This window comes from Stegodyphus dumicola, chromosome 5 (genome assembly GCF_044657685.1).
Source record: "Stegodyphus dumicola isolate Sdum_Otavi_A_Nest chromosome 5, ASM4465768v1".
Taxonomy (NCBI): domain Eukaryota; kingdom Metazoa; phylum Arthropoda; class Arachnida; order Araneae; family Eresidae; genus Stegodyphus; species Stegodyphus dumicola.
Window position 1 is genome coordinate 125,958,777 of NC_140772.1, and position 23,489 is coordinate 125,982,265.

Below are 23,489 nucleotides of genomic sequence, written 5' to 3' on the forward strand. Positions count from 1 at the left end.
AAAATGTAAATTTATTGATCCAGCAGAACTTTACTCGTTGAAACTAACTGCAACAAAGTCGGTTTGCATTTTTTAATAGTGGCGGAGGTCTAATGGTGGCATTTTACCTTCAGGTAGCCCTTGGTCAGGCTCATTTTCAGAAAATGAGAAAAGGTTCATTTTTCAACTATGAAGCTAGTTCATTTTCTTTAATAAAGTTATTTAAAAAAATAAATATCAAAATTTGCTTTTAATTTTTTTTAATAAGCAATTTGTTTGTCTTTGGACATAACAGGAAAAATATACATCCGCAGTTTAAAAAAAATTTTAGAGATTTTTTATCCACTTATGGTTTTTTTAAAAAAAATGGTGAAGTGCTCGATGAAATGTGAAATTTTTTTTTAGTTTGAAAGCAAAAATATTGACAAGGAAATGCAGTTAAATACTTTGAGGTTAAAATTATAATATTTCATAAATAAGTATAATTTTATTTTACAACAAACACCTGATGAAAATTAATAATACTGTAGTTTGAAAGCAAGAATATTCATAAGAAAATGAAATCTTCTTTATATATATAAGCGGCTAAAGTGTTTGTCGTCGATAGTTTATTGTTGCCACTCCGAAAAATGAGCGTGGAAATTAACGTTTCCGCAGTTTTTAATTAATATCTCGGCCGATTAAAGTCGTACGAAGATGAGAACGGTATCGATGGATTCGGAGAATTTTTTGGAATCCGAGGATACGCGTCTCGAGTTTCAACTCGGCGGCGTTCCGTAGATATTCGAGAAAAAGAATTTGGCACGTAGCCAAATTACTCTAATAGAGAAAACCCAAGAAAGAAAGTGGAAAATGTAGGGAAAACGTAAGGGAAAATTAGTTTTTAATTAATATCTCGGCTAATTAAAGTCCCAAGAGGACGCGAAGGGTCAAAATGGCGTTCCACGTACCTGCGAAATCCAACGGTGTGCTTCGCTGAGCCAGGAAGCCAGCCATTTCGGAGGAGATGATGTTACTTTCCCCCGTATATATATGCTACTTAAGTGTCTGTTTGTCGCCGATAGTTTATTGGTTGCTTGCGTAACTGTACTAGCCAATGGGGTGAAGTTGCCATGGCACAGGGTGGCCGTTTCAATTGAGACGTAGACAATTTCCTGTAAAACTTGACTTTGCTATGACCATCCATAAGTCTCAGGGCCAAACGCTTAAGCGTGTTGGCATTTTTTTATCTGAGCCTGCATTTGGACACGGCCAACTTTACGTTGTCTGTTCAAGAGTTCGTGAAAGAACGGACGTAAAATTAAAAATATTGGATGGTCCTCTGCAAGGCGAGCTTAAAAATGATGGAAAGATCTACACAAGAAATGTTGTGTACAAAGAGATCTTTGACATGTGAATTAATATTTCATTATTTAAATCACCTATTGATTGAGCTAGCGATGGGGGCTTTTAAGAAATGTACCGCCAGTGGTTTCCTTCATTGCACTCTACTTTAAGCAAAGCAAGTAGAAGGGAGAAACCCGTTGGGTTGTAAACAAAGGGGCGTCCTCGCCGCCTGCCCTGGGTAATTCAGTTTAAATTAGCAGACACCTTTGCACAAATCATTTTAATTACAATTTATAATATCTAGAACAGCGGTCATTTCGTATGACCGCTGGGCTTTCTAGTTTATAAATAATGGCTTAAAATTATAATATTTTACGGATAAACGCAGCTAAAAAATTCCTTTTATGAAATGTGTCTAAATCAATAGCAGTTCCCTAATACATTTACTTGCTTGAATGACAAAACTTAATTTGGGCTGTTTTTCAAAATGTATGTTCTAGTTTTCTGACATCTCTCATGCTTCCGTTTTTGGTAGTTCAGAAAGATATTTCAGAATAACTTATATTTAAGTAAACTGATTAGTGCATTTAAATTAAATTCACTGGAAATATGCTATTTTGTAGACTCTTGATTTGCGTACGACATAAAAAGATTTTATGTTATGAAATATGTATTAATTTTAAGTCAATGACGGAAAAAAAGGCTGATTAAAAAATTGGAGATGGCTGTTTTTTTGCTTAATGTGTGACAATTTGCATATTGCTCTATCACTTCGAACTTAGTCACGAACTCGTTTTCTCCAGAGGGTTATGCAGACTTTGAGAAGAGAGTAAGGATTTACGCAGTTAACTGGAATCGGTACTCGAATGGTCAATCATTCGATCGATTAGTTGATTAGTTGCCTGCAGTTATCCTTATGTCTGTCCTTATATCTGAGTTGGTGTACCTGAAGTACCGCAGCCGATGTCTGGTCATAAGCGTATCAGATCATAAGAACGGAACACTGGAAGTTGTTGACGTTGATTATACATGTTGGAATGAGTAACAACCAGAAAAGTTTCTGTCGCAATCAGTAAGCTAAAGATATTACGGTTAGCTTGATAACAAGTCGGGAATTGGGTTCCTCGCAGAATTATCTTTGAAATGTGCATTTTAGTTTCGTAAAGTAGACCGGTGATATTTATATTTTTGTTTGTGATGCTCTGACTCAATAAAAGTTTGAATGCTAAATGCTATTAAGTCTTTGTATTATCCCTTCCATCTCGATAACTTGGGAAAGGAAGTTAATGATACTTTGTAATTGGATTCCATAGAGCTAGCTGTATTAGTCACATTAATCCAAACATTTTAAAGCGAAACCCACAGGTAAAGTGCCATAACTGATTCAATGCTACTTTTCTATATCATTTCGTTATTTTATCATAACCTATTTAGAACTGAGACATAAAATGTTTTCGGAGAAAATTTTATTCACGAGAAATCACTTAGTCAGTAAAAAGAACAAAGCTAAACAAACTTACTCTCATAAGGCCTTGATTTTATGTATTGAAAGATGGCAGTTCCTTCAAGTTCGGATCTATTATCGGCTAGAGCTTCTGTTAGGGCACTCGCGTAAATCATAACTGCATCGTAAGCCAGACCAGCATATATTGGTACCTATTGAAGTAAAAGAAATTTAATAGCAGATTGAAATTTAATACTGTTTTCTTTAGTTTAATTCAGAATGTATCACACAAAATGCAACTAGTCGCTTAGAGTTGCATATATTTAAAATGCAAAACATAGAAAAAATATGTAATAAGTATTACTTTGTTACGCAGCTATAGCTGAAAGGGGCTGTTAACTTTATGATATAACATTCTGTTCTTTTCATTCTGGCTATGGCTGCTTTTCTCTCTTAAAATTTGCTACTATATACCGCTTACAGTCTCTTCAGTGATCTTATATTTTGTTTTATATCTTTGATTTGGATGAGATTCATTATTAACAGTGTGATCATCCAGGAGGAAAGGTTTGATGGAGTCCAAAATTATATTATGGCTGATTTGCATAAAATAGTAAGTTTAGAATATAAATGTGTTTTAGAGAGAACGGTATTTACTTTCGCAATGGAAGGAGAAAACTAGTTTCTTAAGTCTTCATATCAGCTAATGGGTGAGTAGATTATAGTAGGTTATAGTATTTACATATGTATTTCGTATTTTGTGGAACGCGATTTTGGTTCGAAAACTACAAAACAAACAATAATCAACAAAACGAATTCATATTGGACGCCCAGTTATATATACTCAATCTCCAAGAGCGACAGAGAACACAAATGTTTCTCACAACTAAATGACGTATTTCACTCCGTCTATGAATTAAAATAACGGTTAAAAATTAACGTAATATGAAAGCATTATTAATGAGTGATAAATGATAGAGCTATATCTGTATGCAATATGCTATTCAAGCGTAAAACATAGGAGTACAGAGTAAAGAGGAGTGAATAATTTGAATACTTCAGTAACACAAAATTACTCTGTGTAATTCTAATAAAGTTCAAAATACCTGCGTTGAGAGCATTGAAATATATCAAAATAAGAAATAAATCACAATCTTGGTTTACCAAAAAAATGCTTCTGTAAAATAAACTGAAATGGGATAAAAGAAAGAAGTAATTACCAATAATTTATATGGGAAACATTTTTTTAGTATTCCTTGGCCACCAAAAAGTATGTCTCGTCATATTGAGTAATACGCATAAGTAACAATAAATGCAAGAATGGTGTGATAAACGCACAGACTGTATAAACAAAACTTTAATCTTGAAGTATTACAATTTAACAGTGCTATTTTACCTTTAAATTCTAAAAACAGAATACATTGGAAGGTTTAAAAGTAAAGAAAATGACTCTAACGCTTAAAATTGTGCCGTCTGACATTCAGAAATAAAACATACAGAATATGCGATCACAGAAAAAGGGAAAGAAGATCACCTATTACTATTTCACTAATTACTTGTTTCTCTTAAAGCGTTATGTCTGCAGTTAATAGGTTTATTTGCTCCAGTGTTGAAAATCGAATTGCACTGCTATATTCGTTCTTTCCTTCACATCATGCCGTGAATATCGCAAAATTTGTCTGCCTCAGTAAAAATGACATAATGAATTTCATGTAAGGATTACTTCAAATAAAATTCAATAAGGAGAATAATTAATAAAGATTGGAAAGTAGAAGAATTTTTTCTCCTAGTTTTTGAAAAAGCCAAAACAGAGTCATATGAACTAGAATGTGAAAAGAATGTCATAATATGATTACAAAAGGCTACACAAAATACAAATACAAATTTGAAATGGAGACGAAATATAACTGTTTACAATATATACAAGTGCAGGAGCGCAGGAGCTGAATTTACATCGGAAAATTCAAGTCACTTAAAGTTTATCAGCATACGGACGTAATTCATTGTTCTTCGGCAGTATATTATATTCAAACAACCTAAAGCTTCTAAGATGATAAAAAGTAGCAGTTTTCTTGTAAAAATAAATACAGCTTTTATCTAGAAATTTATCAATTGCTTTATTGTTAAGATCTTCATGTAGTATGGGATTACGCATGCAGAGTTGTGTTTTAGTAATGATATTAAGACATTGGTTTTTGTACTTGTGGGAGTATGAGTAAGTCTTTTTTGTTAAGAGTAGTTCATGCAGATGATGCACAAGCGAGGACTGGAAGCACAATGGAAATATAGGCGCTTCTTCGAGAGATCTAATTTGCAATATTTACCAATAATAGGAAACTAACAGTTAATGACTTTAGTGACTTTTCTTCTAATATTTACAGTATGATATTTCCAGTTTAGTTTACCATTAAAATAGACCAAAATATTTGGCTTTACGTACTTTTTGAATGATTTAATCAGAGCTTTGGTAACAACTTTTATTTGGTAAGGTGCTCATGTGTTTTTTATAAATTATTAAAAGCTGGAATTTCTTCGCATTGATGGATAATTTCCACTTCGTGACTTTAGCAAATGTCATCATCAGAATGATTCTTTATTCATAGATTTTTTAGTTAGGCTAATAAATGCATTGTCAGTTAGTATACCATGCAAGTTAACTGGAACTCTATATCTAAGAAAATTATGACTTTTTGTTTTTGTTACATGAAGTAACTGCAATAAATTTATTGAATTTGTTCAATACCGTTTTGCCTTCTGCTTCTGATTCTACTTCGTCCAAGAGTATTCGCTTTATTTTAAGTAACTGCAAATTCTTCTCGTATTTCATCTTCATTTAGTAAGACTGGCTGGAATACGAATACATAAGTTTTCATTTCTCTAGTTCGCCAATTTTCCTAATTCATTCCATGACGCCACTAAAGCTAACCAAATTCAGTGAAAATTACAAGGAAATCTGCACCGATACATGACAGCCGTACATATTGGCATCCACTTGTGGATGTACAGATGAAATCTTCAAAGATACCATATGACTGATTGCTTAGACAAGCGTATTTTATTTTCTGTAACACAGTTTTTCATAGGCATTTTGAAACATTTTGCAAAAAATGGCTCAAACTAATGCATCTTTATATACCTTTTATTCATAACCTGAACATAATAACATAAAAGTAATGTTGAAAAATGTTACCATTCTTTCGTAAAAGCGAAATCTCCTTCGGGTTTGATTTGTTACAGGAAAGTGGTTCTTTGATTTTCGATAAAAACGAAGTGGTGGGAGTCTTAGCTCCGTGACCAACTAGCGCTCACACTAAGATCTTGATATTTTGGCTTCGGAATCATGACTGCTGTTTTAACCAGCTGCATCAGTAACCGAGGTTACTGATGCAGCTTTAGGTGATGGATGCAGCGGCGCAACTATTATCTCCATTGCCAGTAAGCAAAATTTCGGTTTCACAAAATTACATATGGGTAGCCAATGTGTGGGGCTGACTATAGCTCTCTCTTCATTGCGCTGCTGTCTCTCGGCAGCATCTCGATATAAGGATGGTAGATGTGATGTTGCTGCATTGGTGACTTTGCAGCTGTGGCAGTGAACCTGAAGTGGCGAACGAAGGATTATTATAAAGAAAGCTAATATTGTTACTTAAAGACCAAGACAACGCTCATGGTTCCTAAACCAATACCAGTCTAATATAATTTTATTATGAATTTACAAACTTGAAAATACAAATAATATTTTTATTACTTTACAGTTGTTATACAATTAACTCCCAAATATAATAGTAAGACATATTTTGAAGCACATAATTCATACTCTTAATATGAAGAATTATACAAACCTCTACTTTGATGATATGATGAAATGGAATGTTAAAAGGTTCTGATTCTGAATAGTTGAGCACCAGATCTTTAAAAAATTCATAATCCGGATGAATAGGAGAACCTGGACTAAGCAACAGCACAGAGCGGAATGGGATTGGATCTGCAACCATTGAGGCAGCTTCGAACTCTGTACAGATATAAAGAAAACATTTATGCTGAATTGAAAAGTCTTGTATTTAAATAAAAAGATCAAGTTTACTCAACTAGTGACGTTTACCAGTTGGAAAGTTTTGAACATTTTATGAATTTAGCTGAACTAGTTAGAGTAATTTTTAAGGCATTTATAACGGCATAAAAAATTTAAAAAAAAAAAAAAAAAAAAAAAAGCTGACGAATGAGAAAGGAAACTAATTTAAATCTTGATATGTTTTCAATAAAAACATATAAATTTGATTCAATAAATTTAAAAGTAATTTTATAGCGCAAATTTGTCGTATCATATAATAAATAATTCGTAAACCTAATGCGAGTTTACAGCAAAAAAATTGTACCGATTCTAAGTTCCAACCTCACTCCTTTTGTATAAGGTTTCCAATTAATTTGAAGTTTTAAGCAACACTTCCCTTTAAAATTAGGAAGAGTTCTGAAGTTCGCAAAAGTTTCAGAAGCTATTTTTTTGTTAAAAATCTGCTTTTAATTTTTGTCTGCATTTTTTCATTTACCACCATTTTGAAAGCTGAATGCTACTTATTTATATTATTAACTGCCAATATTAAAATTTTATTTTATTTATTTGAAGAAAATAACCTAATTAAGCTAGCTTATTTGGTTTGTAAGAATGATATATTTTGAGTAAAAATTAAAACTAGAAGAGGTACCTTTTCATGGAGATCCTAATGTACTCTCGAATGAGTGGAGAAATTATTTATTATTTAATGCTCTGCTGTCTGGAAAAGAATATTAAAACTATGCTTCTTTATTTATTGCTAATTCAAATACATTAGTATTGATTTAGCGTCGGCATTTGTCGACAAATATTTCAGGCAGAAGACAAATCTCTCACTTGAGATTATTTTCTTCATTCAGCATAGTTTATTTAAAACAACAGTTAGAAAAAAAAAATAGAAGCAATAAAGGGAAGGTAAAAAAAGTTTTTAAGGAAAAAAAGATGTTTAAATTCCAATGAGTATATCGGAGAAGAAAAGAAATTAATAATTTTCTAACATGTTTAAAAGGAATTTCATTACTTTTAGTGTCGCCATCTGTTGCGACCAATATAAATTAAAAGCTGATTTCGTAATAAAGTGATCAAATAACAGATTACAAAACGGATAATCGATATAACTGAGCAGCTGATGCTAACATTAATTAAATATTGGTTAAAGTTAAAAATTAATTTACTCAATAGTTTTTCTCACTGTTGATTCTATTTGAAAATGTTTGAATAGGAAAATTCACTTTATAAGTCCGCAGTGCACATTTTTCTTATTACATTTAAAATACTAATATTTCTTGAAATGGTTTTTAAAATGCAAATGTCTGCAGCATAGGAAAACTGGTTATAAGAAAACAGTAAGCATAATTTAAAAAAAAAGAAGAAATCGCATTTAAAGTAAAGGACGTACCTCTGCGGATGTATTGGTGTTTTTTATATGGATCGTACACTTCATCTTCATCCAGTGATATGACAATGTATTCCCCTTTATCAAAGAGTCCTTCTTTTTGCATGATGCGCACGAAATCCACCAAAGCATAAATGTCAGCAATCACAACATATACTGGGATAGAAAAAAAATATTAAATTGGAAAACCATTGTGGAAAAAATATAATAACAATATTACTCTAATTTAAAGAATATAGGAAACATAAATTATTCGACTATTACCTTCTATAAATACGCGCGCACTGGAGATAAGAATGTTATATTTCGAACAGTGTTGTCAGTGCTCGCTTTCAAATTGTTCAATATCTTAATCAAAAATTTATTAGTTTTACAAAATAAAAATAAATAAATAAAAACATAAAAACTGAACGTTTTCAGATTTTATACTACGCCCAAAAGGGCATTTTTTAACGTTTTGTGTGTTACCTTTATTTATTAAATATCATGTTCTTCCCACTTAAACCACATAAAATTCAGTTCAACAGCAGTATTACGAAATATTTAAAAACAGCATATATTTATAATTTCCGATACACAGACTCGCGCGATGGAGATAAAAATTTTTTTGCCCTAGAGTGTTGCCATTGCTTGCTTTGAAATCGTTGAGTTTTTAATCAAAAATTCATTAAAGTTTTATTAAAATATTAAATAGATAAGCCGAACATCAAAATTCGGGCTTCCAAGTGTCCATGTTCGGTTGGAGGACTACATTGTTCAAAATTTAATGGCTCTAGGTACCGTTATTTTTTCACAATGTGAGAAACATACACGCATTTATGCAGATTCTTCATTATTTAGTTTCTTTAAATAATTTCAGGGCGATAATATTTGATTGCAACAGTTTGAAAACTCAATAGACGCAAACTGCCGTTTTGAAATTAATAGCGCTTCTGGGGTAACACCCTTTTGGGCTAAAAATAACAAGATTACTATATGTATATATAAAAATACGTAATAAATAAAAAAATCTGAAAGTTTTCAGACGTTATATTACACCCAAAGGGGCGTTTTGTAACGTTTTGTAACGTTTTGTGTTTTACCTTTATTTATTAAATATCATGTTCTTCGCTCTTAGACCACATAAAATTCAATTGACCAGCAATACCACCAAATACTTAAAAACATCAGATCTTTAGAATTTTCGATAGGCAGCCTTCCACGATGGAGATAAAAATTTTTTTTTTTCTATACAGTGTTACCATTGCTCGCTCTGAAATCGTTGAGTTAGTTAATAAAAAAATTCGTCAAAGTTTTATATGTCGAAAGTTTTATATTTATCAAAATGTGAAACAGATAATAAAACAAATTCGGATTTCGGGATTTCAGGTGCCTTTGTTCGGGTGGATGATAACATTGTTCAAAATTTGAAGGTTTGCGTACCGTCGGTTTTTCACAATGCGAGAAATATACCTACATTTATGTACATTCTCCTTTATTAAATTTTTTTAAGATAATACAGGGCGATAATATTTGGTCGCAAAAATTTAAAAAGTGATAAAGCCTTTTACAGTGATTCAATGCAAAATCCCGTTTCGAGACTAATAGCCCTTCTGAGCTAACGCTTCCTTGGGTTAACAAATTGGAAATGCAAAATTCGGGTTCCCAGGTGCATATATTGGGATCAAGGATTACGTTATTCAAAATTTGATGGACTTAAGTACCTCCGTTTTTTCACTATGCGAGGAAAATTCGCGCACAGATGGAGATTCTTTAGTATTTATTTGTTTAAAAATAATACAAGGCGATATTATTTGGTACCAACAATTCGAGAGGTTATACACCGCTTATTGAGAGCCGACGCAAAATCTCATTTCGAGACTAATAGCCCCTTTTGTGTTAAAAAATAATTAGTAAATTTAAGTAAAACTTTGTGATTTAAAATGTTTATATATATAACAGAACAAATCTGGGTTTTAAAATGAACAACGGTGGTAAGCAGCTTAATATGAAGAAAGCTAATGTCATAGTGCTGATAAGGCACTTCTTCCGTTTTGTTAGCATGTCTTTGTCGTGTAATGGTCAACAGGCTCGGTCGTATTCGAGAAGTCGGAGGTTAGAGTCTCGGCGAGGGCATTCCTCATTTTTCATCTCGCCTGCTTTCAAAAAATACATAATGTCTTTATATGCTCATACTAAGATATTAATCCTGGAAGAAAATGTAAATTTAATACAAAAACAAAAAAAAAGTGGTAATAGTTTTCAAGGAGCAGCCAAAAGAATTATCACTTGAACTGCGTTTCCTGAATTCCATGTGGATGAATTGCTAAAATATTAAAAACTTAAATTTGAAAATGGAAGAAACGATTTTTTATTGAAAAGATTATTCTCATTAGTCTACAGAATGCAGAAAAGTAAGTTTGAGGCATGGGAAAATGATGAAAATGCTAAAAACAAAAAAGTTCATTTGTCTGAAATCGAACCCAGATCGAGCTACCGCTGTTTAGCTACTTTACCGTTCAACTGCAGATGAGTTCTTAACCGCCCACACACAGGAAAAAAATCCTGAACACAATAAAATTAATCATTCTAACAGCCTAGCAACATGTACCATAATATTTTTATTTAAAGTTTTCTATTCTATTTGATAACGTAACTTATCATTACATTCATTCATTTATTCATTTAGCTTTCTGTCTGTGAACATTTTCTTGTCATCACTAATATATATTAGAAGCGGCCAAAATTAGCTACAAGATTTAACACAAACAAATCAGTCAACTAATAAACAATGGAATAAGTTAAATAAAACTATATAAAAAGGAAACGCCTCAGATAAATGATCTTAGACTGTTTGAGAAGGAAAGTACTTTTAAAAGGCAGAAGCCGCCAATATTTAACTTCACGCATGTTCTAACGTGTTCTTTAATTTTATCGTGCATTCACATTTGATACGTAAACAAAATAATGCATTTTATCAAACTGCTGGCATATGATACAAAAGCCTTTTTCAGAATGCAAAACAGTTTAGAATTTTCAAGCAGAAATTGCAAATGAGTGAGTCAGAAATTTTAAGACTTTTAATGCGATTTTATTTTATAAAATTTAAAGCTTTGGTTTAGCAAAAGTGCCGCCCACACGATATAGTGGTTAGGGAAGCCTGACCGCGTTACCGAAGGGCCTTGGTTCAAATCCCAGAGAAGGCATGATTGTAACTGTCCGTTCCTTCATAGGAGGCGATGGTGGCTCACCTATTAGGTGCCTCCATAATAAAGAGACCACCACATCTGACCTTGTATAGATTAATGGACTGGGCTACATTGTAACTGTTCACAATCTGCCATTAGAAAAAAAAAATAAAAAAAGGTTAGCAAAAGTTGACTTTTACTATGTCATGCTCGTTAATTTTACATAAAAGTCGATTGAATGTCTTAACGCTGAAGTGTCAGAACACGTTATTGGACTAATGATTCATGTTCTTAATTTTTAAGTTTGTAAATGACTTCAAATACGAAAAATGAGTCTTTTTATCACTTCCTTAACAATAACAACAAAAAATGCTGTATGCGTCGTGTTTCTTAAATGGTTATCAACGTAATCGCATATTATCAAAAAAGATAAAACAGAAAACCTAGAGTTTAAAATGCTCAACATGAGAAATATACTTGGTAAAAAAGAATAAAAGGCGTAATGCATGTTAAAAATGTGTATATATTTCATGCGTCAGTGCATCACCTAAATACAAGTTTAAGTGCATAAATAAGTACAAATGCGCAAGAATGCAGTAATATTTATAGGTGCAATAATGCTTATAATTTTTTTTTTTTAGTTTGGACGTTATTCTTGATATGAGGTTGGCTTTGGTTTACTTAATAATGGCAAAGCACTAGAAGTAGTTCATATAGATGTTATACATGGGAACAAAACCAAGACAAAGCCCGTGCAGCCAGCTCGTTCGCCGGGATTCGAACCGCAGACTGAACTACCAATGCTCAGCGACTTTACCGCTCGTCCGTCGGTAGGCAGATTTCTACATTTCATTCACCTCAGTGATTATTATAATATCTAAAGAAATCCTTACATGCAGTTATTGTATTACAGATGGTCCTTCATTGATTGCAGCATTATTTATTGCATTGAATAAAAGATGAAATAGTTGATGATTTGTTTCAACTCTCTTCATATTTATCAAAAGTTCTATAAATTCTAAATGTTAATCATAAATCCTAGATTGCAAAATTTGGCATTTGTTAGTTGAAGGTGATTTTGTACTGTATTCACTAGCTAGGAAAATTTGAATAAAGGAAAAGTAAAGCTATGCTGAAATATTTTTGGTTTGAAACTTTTCTTTTTTTGTTCGGAAGATAACTAATTTCGTTGAATGCTGAATTTCAGAATTTTAGCCGAAGAAATCGTAAAACGTAAATGTCGTTTAAACCAGATTGGTTCAAAGAAAGGGAAACAAAGGAACTTTATGCTTTGTGATATACTACCTTTTATCTCTAAAATGAAAACGGAAGAAGTATTTTTAGTTTTAGATAGCAATATAAGCAGTACTGAAAAATAAGAAAAATTCATGCCTGAAAAATAAAATTTGTAATCGTTTGAAGTTGATATGCATTAATTTCACGAAATACGGAGAGTACTTCCTTTTTCTCATCTGAGATGCTCTTTTATCAATCAATTGAAGAAGATGAAATGCGGTAAATGAAGATTTTCATTAAAACTGTTAAGGAATTGAACATTTAGTATTAGCACTGCGTTTTTAAATTTATAAAATAGTCGAAATCCTGGGGTGGCATCAAGAACCAATAGAGTCTTGTCTGTAAGGGTTAGTGTACTTGCCTTTATCTAATCTTTTTTTTCCAATTTGTCATGAGGGTGAGTTAAAATATTTTATTTTGTAGCTTATGTTTTATTAACAAGGAAGAGCACAGCACAAAGACAAGAAATTGTCCCATCTTATTTTCAGAATATCTCGAAAAAATTCGGATTTTATATTTATATAAGTTTTGCCGTCAGTATTATATCAGTCATTTCAAAAGTTTGAAAACATTACGTATAAACTAAGAGTTATTATCACTGAATATAAATTTAATGTAACATTAAAACTGAATATAACTAAATATTACTGAATATAATATTTATTGTACTGAATATAAATATTCGTTAAGAATAATTGAAGAATATTGTTGAAAAAACTTTATATAAAAAATACGAATATATAAAATAAAACATGTAAAAAATAAATATATTAAAAAAACTTTAAATTAAAGATATAAAATACTAAATTAGCAATATAAAGTCATTTTTTTCATCCGTACGAGCTTAAATTATTGATATTCAGGTAGTTAAGTTTTAAAATTTGTCTAGAATCTGCGTCCCTATAATAGAAACTGAAAGTAGGGTTTTAATTATTCTTATTTCTCACTAATTATTCAACTAAATTGGACTACAGTTTTTTTTAATCTCTCTGATACCCTACTACCTTTTAAAATTTTAATTATAAAGATTTGCATTCCTTATATTCGAAACGAATCTTTTTATTATTTTATTTATAGAGTTCCTCACTGTTATTCTGTTATATGAAGTGTCGAGGAACCTAGTGAAATATTAAACGAATAATTGCTTAGTTCAAAGAACAGAAAGCGAAAATTCAAGAAGGCTTAATTACCCTTTATTTACTCAAAATAAGATTAACAGTCGACCCCTTTCTTCGGGCTTACAGCAAAGTCTCTACTTGGGATGAAACTCAAAAGCAAGAAAATAAGAACTAACTATATCTAACTAAGAGATTTAACCAAAGTTAACACAATTCTAAAGTAGTTGGCCCGTAGTCGTAAACTAGCCGGGGAACAATCAAAAGGCAACGTAATAATACGGCCGAGCGTAACAACAACTAGAGAGGCTAGTCCAAAGGCAAACGAGTGATACACAAGAATCCTCACTCTCTTTCTCTAAGTCAGTTGAACCTAACTTTAACACTATTGCCTTCCTCATTTGCATTCAACACGATTCTAAAAACTCATTCTAGTAGGGAGTTGTAAGTTGAAATGAGATAAGACAGGAAATGTTCACTAAATTAACATAACTGTTATAGAATTAAAATATACTTTACACACTGAATTTTGTGGTCAATATATAATTACTTTTAAAATTAATTAATATATTGTCTCAAATATATGGTGATATGGACTTCTTTAAAAATGCCATATTTGGCATTTTAAAGAAGTCATATATAAAATATACATATGATATGTTACAGTTTTCAAAATTTTAACATACGTATGATATTTAGATTTTCTTATTCTTGTAAATCATCTTCAAATTAGGTTAGGTTAAGTTGCGTGCCTTTCCAAAGCACGTCCCATAACGCGTTATATATTTGAGACAACCCAGTTCATCTTTATTGCTCTGAATTTCAATCTTAATAAATTTAAACTTTTGTCAATTGTTACTCGTCGGCTGATATAACCATCCTTCTTTTAAATGCTTAAAACATCATTGTAACTGGAAGTAATACAATGTATTTCCATGAGAATTTCTAGTTTTTACTTTTTAAATTTAACGTGTTTGTTAGCGATGTGGATTAAATCTATACACTATAAATATTTCCGCGCTTCTAAATGTAACGAGGTGCCTACATAGGATTTTCGTAGTCTATTTCACCTGTAATGTCAATACGAACCAGTTTACATGGAAAAGTTCTTCACAAAATCATCATTCCAAAGATGTTTTTCCAACCTTCGAGTACTTTATTTTTACAGAAAGCATAATTTTGTAAAATATTTTCTTCCTCCTTACTACGCGCATCGTGGCGGAATTAGAAGCACGACTGGGTTCCATCAGGAGATTCAAAGATCGAATCTTAGCAAGGGCATTTGCGCATTTTTATGATTCCTCATAAGGTACTTTCTTCCTCTTTTCCGCATACTTTCGTAATGTAACTGAAAGTAAACTCGACGCGTATTCGAGAGGTTCAGGGTTCGAGTTCCGGTGAGGGCACTACACAGTTTTCACGTATCTTCCTTCAAGGAAACCGAATGATTTTACATGCTTTTATAATAAATCTAATGACACTACAATGGCGCCTGAGCTAAAATGTGGCGGACGAAAATTTGCCACAACCAGGATTTGGCGGATGGTCGCCATGTTCCCAGTTTCCGTTGAACTGGATTTATCGCGAATTTTCATGTTGTAATTTGGAAGCACATTTTTGTAGAAATACTGTAAGTTCTTCTTGTGGTTTGTAAACTATCACAATAATTTGTAGGTGCTCAGTACTTTTTCCAATTATTAAAATATTTATGAAAAGTGAGATTTCTATTAAAGATACTTTTTTTTCTCAAGTGTACCAGCCTTCATGGGAAATTAATCCTTGTCATTAATACAAGATTATAGAGAAAGAACTATAATCTATTTGTATTACAGAAATTCTGGATGCAGTAGATAGTGTGCAGAAGGAGTACTATTATAAATTTTGCAATCCATTTATTATTAGAATATTAGACACATATTTTATTTATCACACTTATTGTATAAAATAGTATGTGTTGCAAAATATTATTATGAAGTGCAGATAAAATAACTTTTTGAATGATTCACTTTCTTATAGTGACGAGCAACGAAACTCTTTTATAATACGGAATATTAATACAAAATTTATGCATCGCAGATCAGCAACAATCTACTCTAACATATCTGAGTTTTATTCGTAAAAGACAAGACTACATCATTAACTCTGAAGATTAACGTACAGGGGTTGGACAAAACTATAGATATACTTCCTAAAATGTTATGTTGGAACTGAAATGTTTATTCTTGCAAAAGCTGTTGCTAGCGCTGATGCGTTTTCTTTCTAGCGCCACCTGTATAGCATCCTCAATACATTGCAAACGTCATTCATTATCGAGACAGTGTTCTGTGCAGTTGTGAGTGTAACATGTCGGACCTAAATGATTCGAAAGTGAATAATTGTTGGGGACCTTATGGTGAGTGCTTCCATAACCAAAGTAGCTGAAGTGTTTGGTTTTTCAAGAGGGAGAACATCTACAAATTTTAAGTCATATAGGAAAACCGGAAAAACCCCGTCCGATAAATCACAGCGCGGATGAAAATGTGTGTTGAGTGATCATGACAGAGGATAATTGAAGAGGATTGTGATTGAAAATGAGAGGCTTACATCTGCAAAAGTGACTGCTGAACTGAATGTCGCACTCGCAAACCCTGTGAGCACCAAAACAATAAAAAGAGGAGCTCCACAAGCAGGGTATTTTTGGGCTAGCTGCAACTCAAAAGCTACCTCTTTCTCCTTTTACACGCATGTAAGAGGAGAAAGAGGTGTCAACCATACAAAACCTCGATTGTAGAGCAATGAAAGACTGTCATTTGGTGGGATGAATCTTGCTTTACACTGTTTCAGAATTCTGGGCGACTTCTGCCGAACGCCGTTTTAAGAGTAGGATAGGGTTATGTGACTATTTTCTCTGATTATGTCCATCCCATGGTACAAATTTTGTTTCCCAGTGGTGATGTCGCATTCCAGGACGACAGAACTTCTGCTCACTCAGCTCACACCGTCCAGGACTGGTTTTGCGGAACATGAGAGTGAACTTTTACATCTACCGTGGCCACCACAGTCACCAAATATCAATATTGTTGATCCTTTATAGGCTATTTCGGAGAGAAATCTGCGTAAACGCTATCTACCGCCATCACCGTTAATTGAACTTACCAACGTTTTATAGGAAGAATGGTACAAGATTCCTTGCAAAGGATACAAGACCTTTGTTTATCCATTCTGAGAAGACTGGAGGCTGTTTCGAATGCCAACGGTTTTTACATCTGTTAAAATGAATATCAAAATAAACAAAAAAATGAATGCTGTTAGAAGATTCTTCAATACTCCCAGTGAGGAAAAGTTTCTAAAAAAATGTCAACCTTACTTTAAGAATGTGACAGGAAATGCAAGTTTAGGATCAATATTTAAGGAAATAAAACCTGAAATTATCTTTTAGACAATATCTTGTATATGTACGTAAAGTATAAAATATTTACCTTTTTGGTAAAGAGAAGTGCCGGATCTCTTTAAATCAGTCTATCATATTCGCTTTACATGATGGGTAAAAATTTCTTAATTTTAACTAATTCAGTTTAATTTCTCATTTGAAAATATTCCAGGTTTTTTAATAATAATAATAATATATATATATATATATATATTATTCAATTTAGTCTCAATGTGATTAAAGAATATTATTATTTTCGCACCATTGTAAATATAAATAGAATAGACCCTCCTCCACAAAAAAATTCGTCTTCATAAGTAATAAATTGTTTAAGAGGCCATGGAAGTAACGTCGGTTATATGTTCCAGAAAGCATTTTTTTTTTCATAAAGCGCAGTTTCTGTAAATGCAGATCCTTTCATTTACATAATTTCGTTTCACTTACGACGAGTAGTTTCAGAAGCAGAAAGAAGTTTACGGCTACAGAGTAAAATGTCCCATCAGAATTGCAACTAAAGTTTCGAGTAAAAGCTGTTTAAATTTTATCACAAAAATGATGTACGCAGGTCTTACATTTCAAAAGAATCTATTCGTTTATTTAGAACGGAAGGCAGATTGAAATACAGAGGTAAAATTTTATGTTGAGGGACCGTTAGAATTGGCTTGTAATAGTATTGGCAAAGCGACGACTAATGATATAACTGAAAGTTCCTGTTTTTACTTTATAGAACTGGAAGTTTCTATTCTGTCAAGTATCCTTTTGAAATACTTTAAATTCTTTAACCATATTATGAAATATAAATTACTCTTAAATCGTGCATAGTTTATATGTATTTTTTAAGTGATTTAATATCACACTAAAAATCATTATAGATAGAACTGGTGGAGAAAAAGAAAGAAAGAAATGGTAAAAATACTTGCTAAATCGAAATTTTCAATAAGTTGGTGTTTATAACAATTCGAGCTGAATATCAAAATATAGAATTCGAGATTAATATTAACTTTTATTCATAAGTCAAACTTTCACTATTTGAATATTTTCAACTATCTCAGGGCTCGGCTTTCGAATTTCGACTGTACGTGTTAACACCCCCCCGCGGGGGTCGACGTAGAGAACTCTGCGAATGGCTAGGATCTGTACCTAGGCAGTCTCGGCCACGGGGGTATAAAATTTATGAACTTGGTGATTCTGAAGGCTCTGGGAAAGGTCACTTATTGGCCGGCCTCGGGGTCTGACATGTTCTGAGAGGTTGGATCTGTAGCCTGGGGGGGGAGAGCTATCCCCCTGGTTTGCTGGGTAACGGCCTTCTGCGACGGGCTCTTCCCTGCGACTGCCAGGTAGCAATTGACGACCAGTGTCGCCTGGAGATCTAAGTATTTCCAGGTGGTGCGCAACCCCTTGGAGAGGTAATAGTGGAGGTTGAACCTCCACGACCTGTCCCAAGGGGGGTTGGTTGGTTGGTAACGGAGGACGGGGACGTGTGATGTCTAACAGAGGTAAACAGGCATGTGTCCCGCGCCCTCCACTAACCAGGAACAATTCCCTGAGGCCTCAAGATGAAGCCTCGGGAGCTTTTTAGGATGTTAACAAGAGCAATTACATGGCCATACAAGGGCAGATTGCATTCGTTTTACCGTTTTGACATTTGTTGTTGCAATTTGCTATGGTAATTTTGCATATTCATAATAAAATTGAAATAAAAATACAAATTAAATATACAGCTACAAAAATACAGTTACAAAATAATAAGACTAAAATACAGGCTCATAGGTTAAAAAAATTAAGTATTATGCATATACAGAAGAGGAAATGTTAAATACATGTTGGAAACTTTTGACTGTACATTATTTGATAAGTGTCTGTAATAGGGACTTATGTAAGTTTTAGGAGTAGACTTATGTGTCTGAGAATGTGGAACTGCATGCTGACTTAGTGTATCATGCCTTGAGAGTTTTGGTTAATGAGAAGAGCACAAATCTTGGCCCATTCTCTTGAGCTTGTTAACAACTTTGCAGATTGTATTTACTGCCGGTTTGTGCTTTATAAGGAAGCGGTGATAAGCTTCTCTATTGTTGATAGAAAGAGGGAGGTGATTTCCTGCTGTCAGATGGCATTCAAAAACATAGTAGTCTGGGGAGCCTTCCGCTCCGCAGGCGCATATGTCCGTGGTTGTTATGCCATGTCTATTGAAGTTGGTCGGGAATGGGCCGTGTCCCGTAATATAAGCCGTAAGAGGAGCTATTGCAATGTTGCGTTCAGTGACGACTTTCGGGAGGTAGCTGTATGTAAGTCTTCCAGTCGTGCAGTGCGTCCAGTCTTCCTGCTAAAAATTTAGGCCATCACCCCGTAATAGCTCTTTGAGGTAGGAAAGAGAGGCTGGGATTGTGATTTTTTCAGCTTCTGGATCAGTGGATGCTTGCCTGGCCAAGCTATCAGCTGCTTCATTCCCCTCATTTTATGCATGTGACTTGACCCAAGTTAAGGAGAGATGTTTCTGCGGATTGCGCTGTAAAAGTTGTTGTAATTTGATGATCAAGGGCGAGGTTTGTTTGCAATTATCGAGTGAAAAAGTGTTGACATACTGTCTGTGAAAAGTTTCGCCGTTCTATATTATTATTGAAAATGTAATCTACCGCCGTTATAATTGCTTGAACCACCGCCTGGAACACACTGTTGTTTAAGTCAAGGCGTCCTTTCCATACATGGATGATTCTTCCTTTGTCATAGTGTGCAAAGGCGCTGCCTACTCCGCCTTCCTGCTTAGAGCCGTGTATTTGTGTATATTTGCGTATCCCTTGAAACTCACGTCATTGACAGTGGCTGTACCCGTGAGATGTTAATGCTTATTCCTGTGCCTTTACGTGCGGGTTGAGTGTGAAGAGTGTTACCTGGGCTTTGAAATTGCAGAGGGCTGTATGTTATGTTGCCAAATGTTGCATCTTTACGGAGGTATATGAGGGTGGTGTAGATTTGCTTCACTTCCTTGTCACTAAATGGTATATCATGTGGAGTTGGTGGGATGTTGGTATTCATGTGAACAATTTTCTGTGCTGGCGTATCTTCCTCCGCGTTGTCTGTGGGAAGGACTTCGTTGAGGATTGTGGTGGCTGTATTTTGTACTGGATTGTCGTTGCTTGTATTTGGTGGCTGCATGAAGATTTGAGCTGGGTGATATATTTTACTTGAGGCTAGCTTGTGGAGGATTCCATACGGATTGCTGTTTTCGGTGCAAAATTTTCTCCAACTGGTAATTTTGGCCCCTAGTATGTTGTTTTTGTAGAGAGCGCGCTCTTTGCGGAATGTCGCCAATAGTTGGATTTTCCTATCTTCATTGGTGGTGGTGTCCCGAGGGGGGGGTGGACCCGTAGTATGATATTTGATTCACGGAACGGGGAACGCCCAAATGTTGTTGTACATGTTAACGATTTACAAACAGAGGGCGAAATATTTGAAGTTTATAGCACAGCATGAAGTAGTTCTGAGATTATACTTTAAAATATATTTTTTTATGTAATAATAATATAAAAATGTCCTTCTAGAATAAATTTGAAATTGAAAATTTGAGGAAAGAGTAATCTAGGCTGGAAATTCAGAGGTCTGAAAAAGAAAGTTATCACAACTTGTTGGTCAAGATGGCACAGCACAGAGGAAATATTGGAATCTGCATCTGAATATCACAATTCTGTGATTCTGTATACGTAGGGAATGAAGACTGGTTAAATCGTATTCGAATGAAAATAAAAGCAAAACTATGATTTTTACTAATTTACTCATTAAATTAAATTTGAAAACTAAAGTTAAAATTTGATATTACATTATATAAATAAATTATAATATTTGATTAGATCTATTATCAATGATTTTAACGCTTATCTATGAGAACCGGTACGAGTCATCGAGTAGCCTATATTGATTTATGGCAGTCACGATGCCAGACTTAACGCGTTAAATGTAACATAATAGGTAATAAATCAATTAACAACAAAATGCCACATGACAGTAAATAAATGGCCGTGAAAGTGGAAAATGAAGTTAACCTAAATTAATAGACAGGGTAGCAGTAAATATGTAAATGAACTAATCACACTGGAAACTCGTCTCTTCCAAGCTTAGTTACAATTAGTTAAAATACCGCCAATATTGCTAACAGACAGTGTTTAGGGATCAAAATTGCGTTAGGATCAAAATTAAATTATTAAACTGTAAGAAACTTGGTTGTCTAACACTTTAGAAATTTAGTGCTTACGTATGCCGGGAAGAAAATAAAATATTTCACACTTCTACATTTATTTCTATGCTATGTTAAAATGATATATAATGAAATACTAGAGCGAGTAAATTGACGAGTAGAATCGGAATATTCTTTACTGGTGTAATGCAATTATTGAACTCTAGCACATACATTTATAAGCTATTAAATGTTCAGAAACTTAGCGAGAAACACTGCTGGAATAATTAATGAACTTTATAACCGTTTTTGAAGTTGATATTCGTTTTATGGTGACCGGAGATTAAAGATTTTCGCACTGCAGATTTCCACTAAATATATCTATGTTTTTCTCTTTTCTTAATCACATGAGCATAAATAAATGATGGTTTAACTTTCTGTAAATACCTGTTATATTTATTTTACAAAGTATATACTTCTGCATTTACTTTGATAGTGGAATACAGTGTGGTTTCAAAAGATTGTGAGACTATGTATCTCTTAAACACGTATTTAAAACTTGAACGCATAGTTAAAAATGAATGAAATAAGCTATTAAATTTCTGCAGCTCCGCATGTACATAATATTCCTAATGACAGCTATACATGCTAAGTTTATGAACGCATATTTCTGAAAGATGCCTTTTTTCAGCATATAAACGTTAAATATAGAAGTGCAAGGTTTCACGTTCTCCTTCGTAGAAATTTTAAAATTAGAGATTTTATTTCTCACAAAATTAAATGTTTGCCCAAAATTTGAAAATTTTAACTATGGGTGAAAACTGCTTAAACGATATAATTTTGAAACATTTTTTTCAAGAGATAAAAGAAAAAATAAATTACTTTCGTAAAGAACTCTTACAAAAATTTAATTAACATATATTTTACTAAGATGTGTCACATGGCAAAAATTGTTGCAGTCTGAGAGCCTATTTACTTGATTTATTTCTTAAACTGGAATGCAGAGATATAACCTATCATCGGTAAAGGATTTATTTAGCAGTGCAATAGTTTTGAAACACTTTGCACAAGATGATTCAAAATAAATGATTTGATTTCGATTGACTTTATTTCTGAATTTAGCGAGCACAGAAAAAAATATTGTATGTGAAATGAACAGAGAACCATCTAAGTTTCACCTACAAGTGCTTATGTGGCTTCTTTTAGTTACCCGAACATGAAAAGACGACAGTCATATGCTTCAGGATATTACAAGCTGACTTAAGAGAAAATATAACAGTTGTAAAAATGAGAAATTAATGCAGCATTTTAAATATATCCAAAAGAAGTTTCGAAATGTCAGATACGATATGTATGAGGCTAGACATGAAAACTAAGTCATCAGGCCTACTAAGTTTGGTTTAGTATAGATTCAGTTCTTCCTTATCAGCATTTTGATTCTATTATAAAATATTAAAATTTTGCTTTTCCATTTGAAATATATCCCATTGATGTATAATTAATAGGTTATTATAAACTAAATTCAGGTCAATCGTTTTGAACCATCTTCTGTTGGTATACGCATGTTTCATTTTTATGCAAAACCTACTTTGCAATATTTAACGTAAAGAGTTTTATATTCATGATAGTACAAACCTGATTGGCCCACCAGCGGCCGAGCGGTAAAGTTGCTGAACACTGGTAGTTCGGTCTGAGGTTCGAATCCCGCGAACGGGCTGGCTGCACGGGTTTTTTCGTGGTTTTCCCCATGTGTAACGTGTATACGAGTCAGTTTTCCTTAGAAAGTCCTCCACGAAGACATCCCTCCCCTTAGACAGATAGCCCTAGTGTGCTCTGCCATAATTAAATAAACTAAACCAAACAAACCTGATTACTAGCTATCGTAGAACTGGAGATATCAAATTTCAGTATCTAGTAAGTTTAGAGGCAAATATGGCGACATACGGCATGGTAATATAATATTTTTTTTGTTTTTTTGCTGATTTATATTCTGTAGAATATATAGAAATAAACATTACTATGAACTTTAATTGATGTTATCATAAATATTACTACTCGGATATCAAACACAAAGAGAGAAGGAAACAAAAGGAATTTAATTTCGAACCGCAGCAGATTTATTTATGCCCTTTCCTTCG

At 33.2% G+C, this 23,489-nt stretch overlaps 1 protein-coding gene and 1 long non-coding RNA gene across 3 annotated transcripts in view; one reads left to right on the forward strand and one right to left on the reverse strand.

Moving 5' to 3' along the window:
• Positions 1–23,489, reverse strand: part of LOC118183554 (guanylate cyclase 32E-like) — a 459,050-nt gene that overhangs the window by 112,099 nt on the left and 323,462 nt on the right. The window contains exons 5-7 of the mRNA XM_085817033.1: positions 8,200–8,352; positions 6,592–6,761; positions 2,826–2,961 (exon numbers count right to left, since the gene is read on the reverse strand). Of these exons, the coding sequence (XP_085673159.1) occupies positions 2,826–2,961; positions 6,592–6,761; positions 8,200–8,352 (459 nt within the window). The remainder of the gene's footprint in view (positions 1–2,825; positions 2,962–6,591; positions 6,762–8,199; positions 8,353–23,489) is intronic.
• The window catches only part of LOC146997227 (uncharacterized), a 70,047-nt gene that overhangs the window by 1,037 nt on the left and 45,521 nt on the right, over positions 1–23,489 (forward strand). Inside the window, exon 2 of one of the 2 annotated variants that reach the window (XR_015041220.1) lies at positions 12,005–12,335. This is a non-coding gene — a long non-coding RNA (uncharacterized LOC146997227). Of the gene's footprint in view, positions 1–12,004; positions 12,336–23,489 lie in introns of those variants that run through there. The other variant, XR_015041221.1, reaches the window with a different exon arrangement.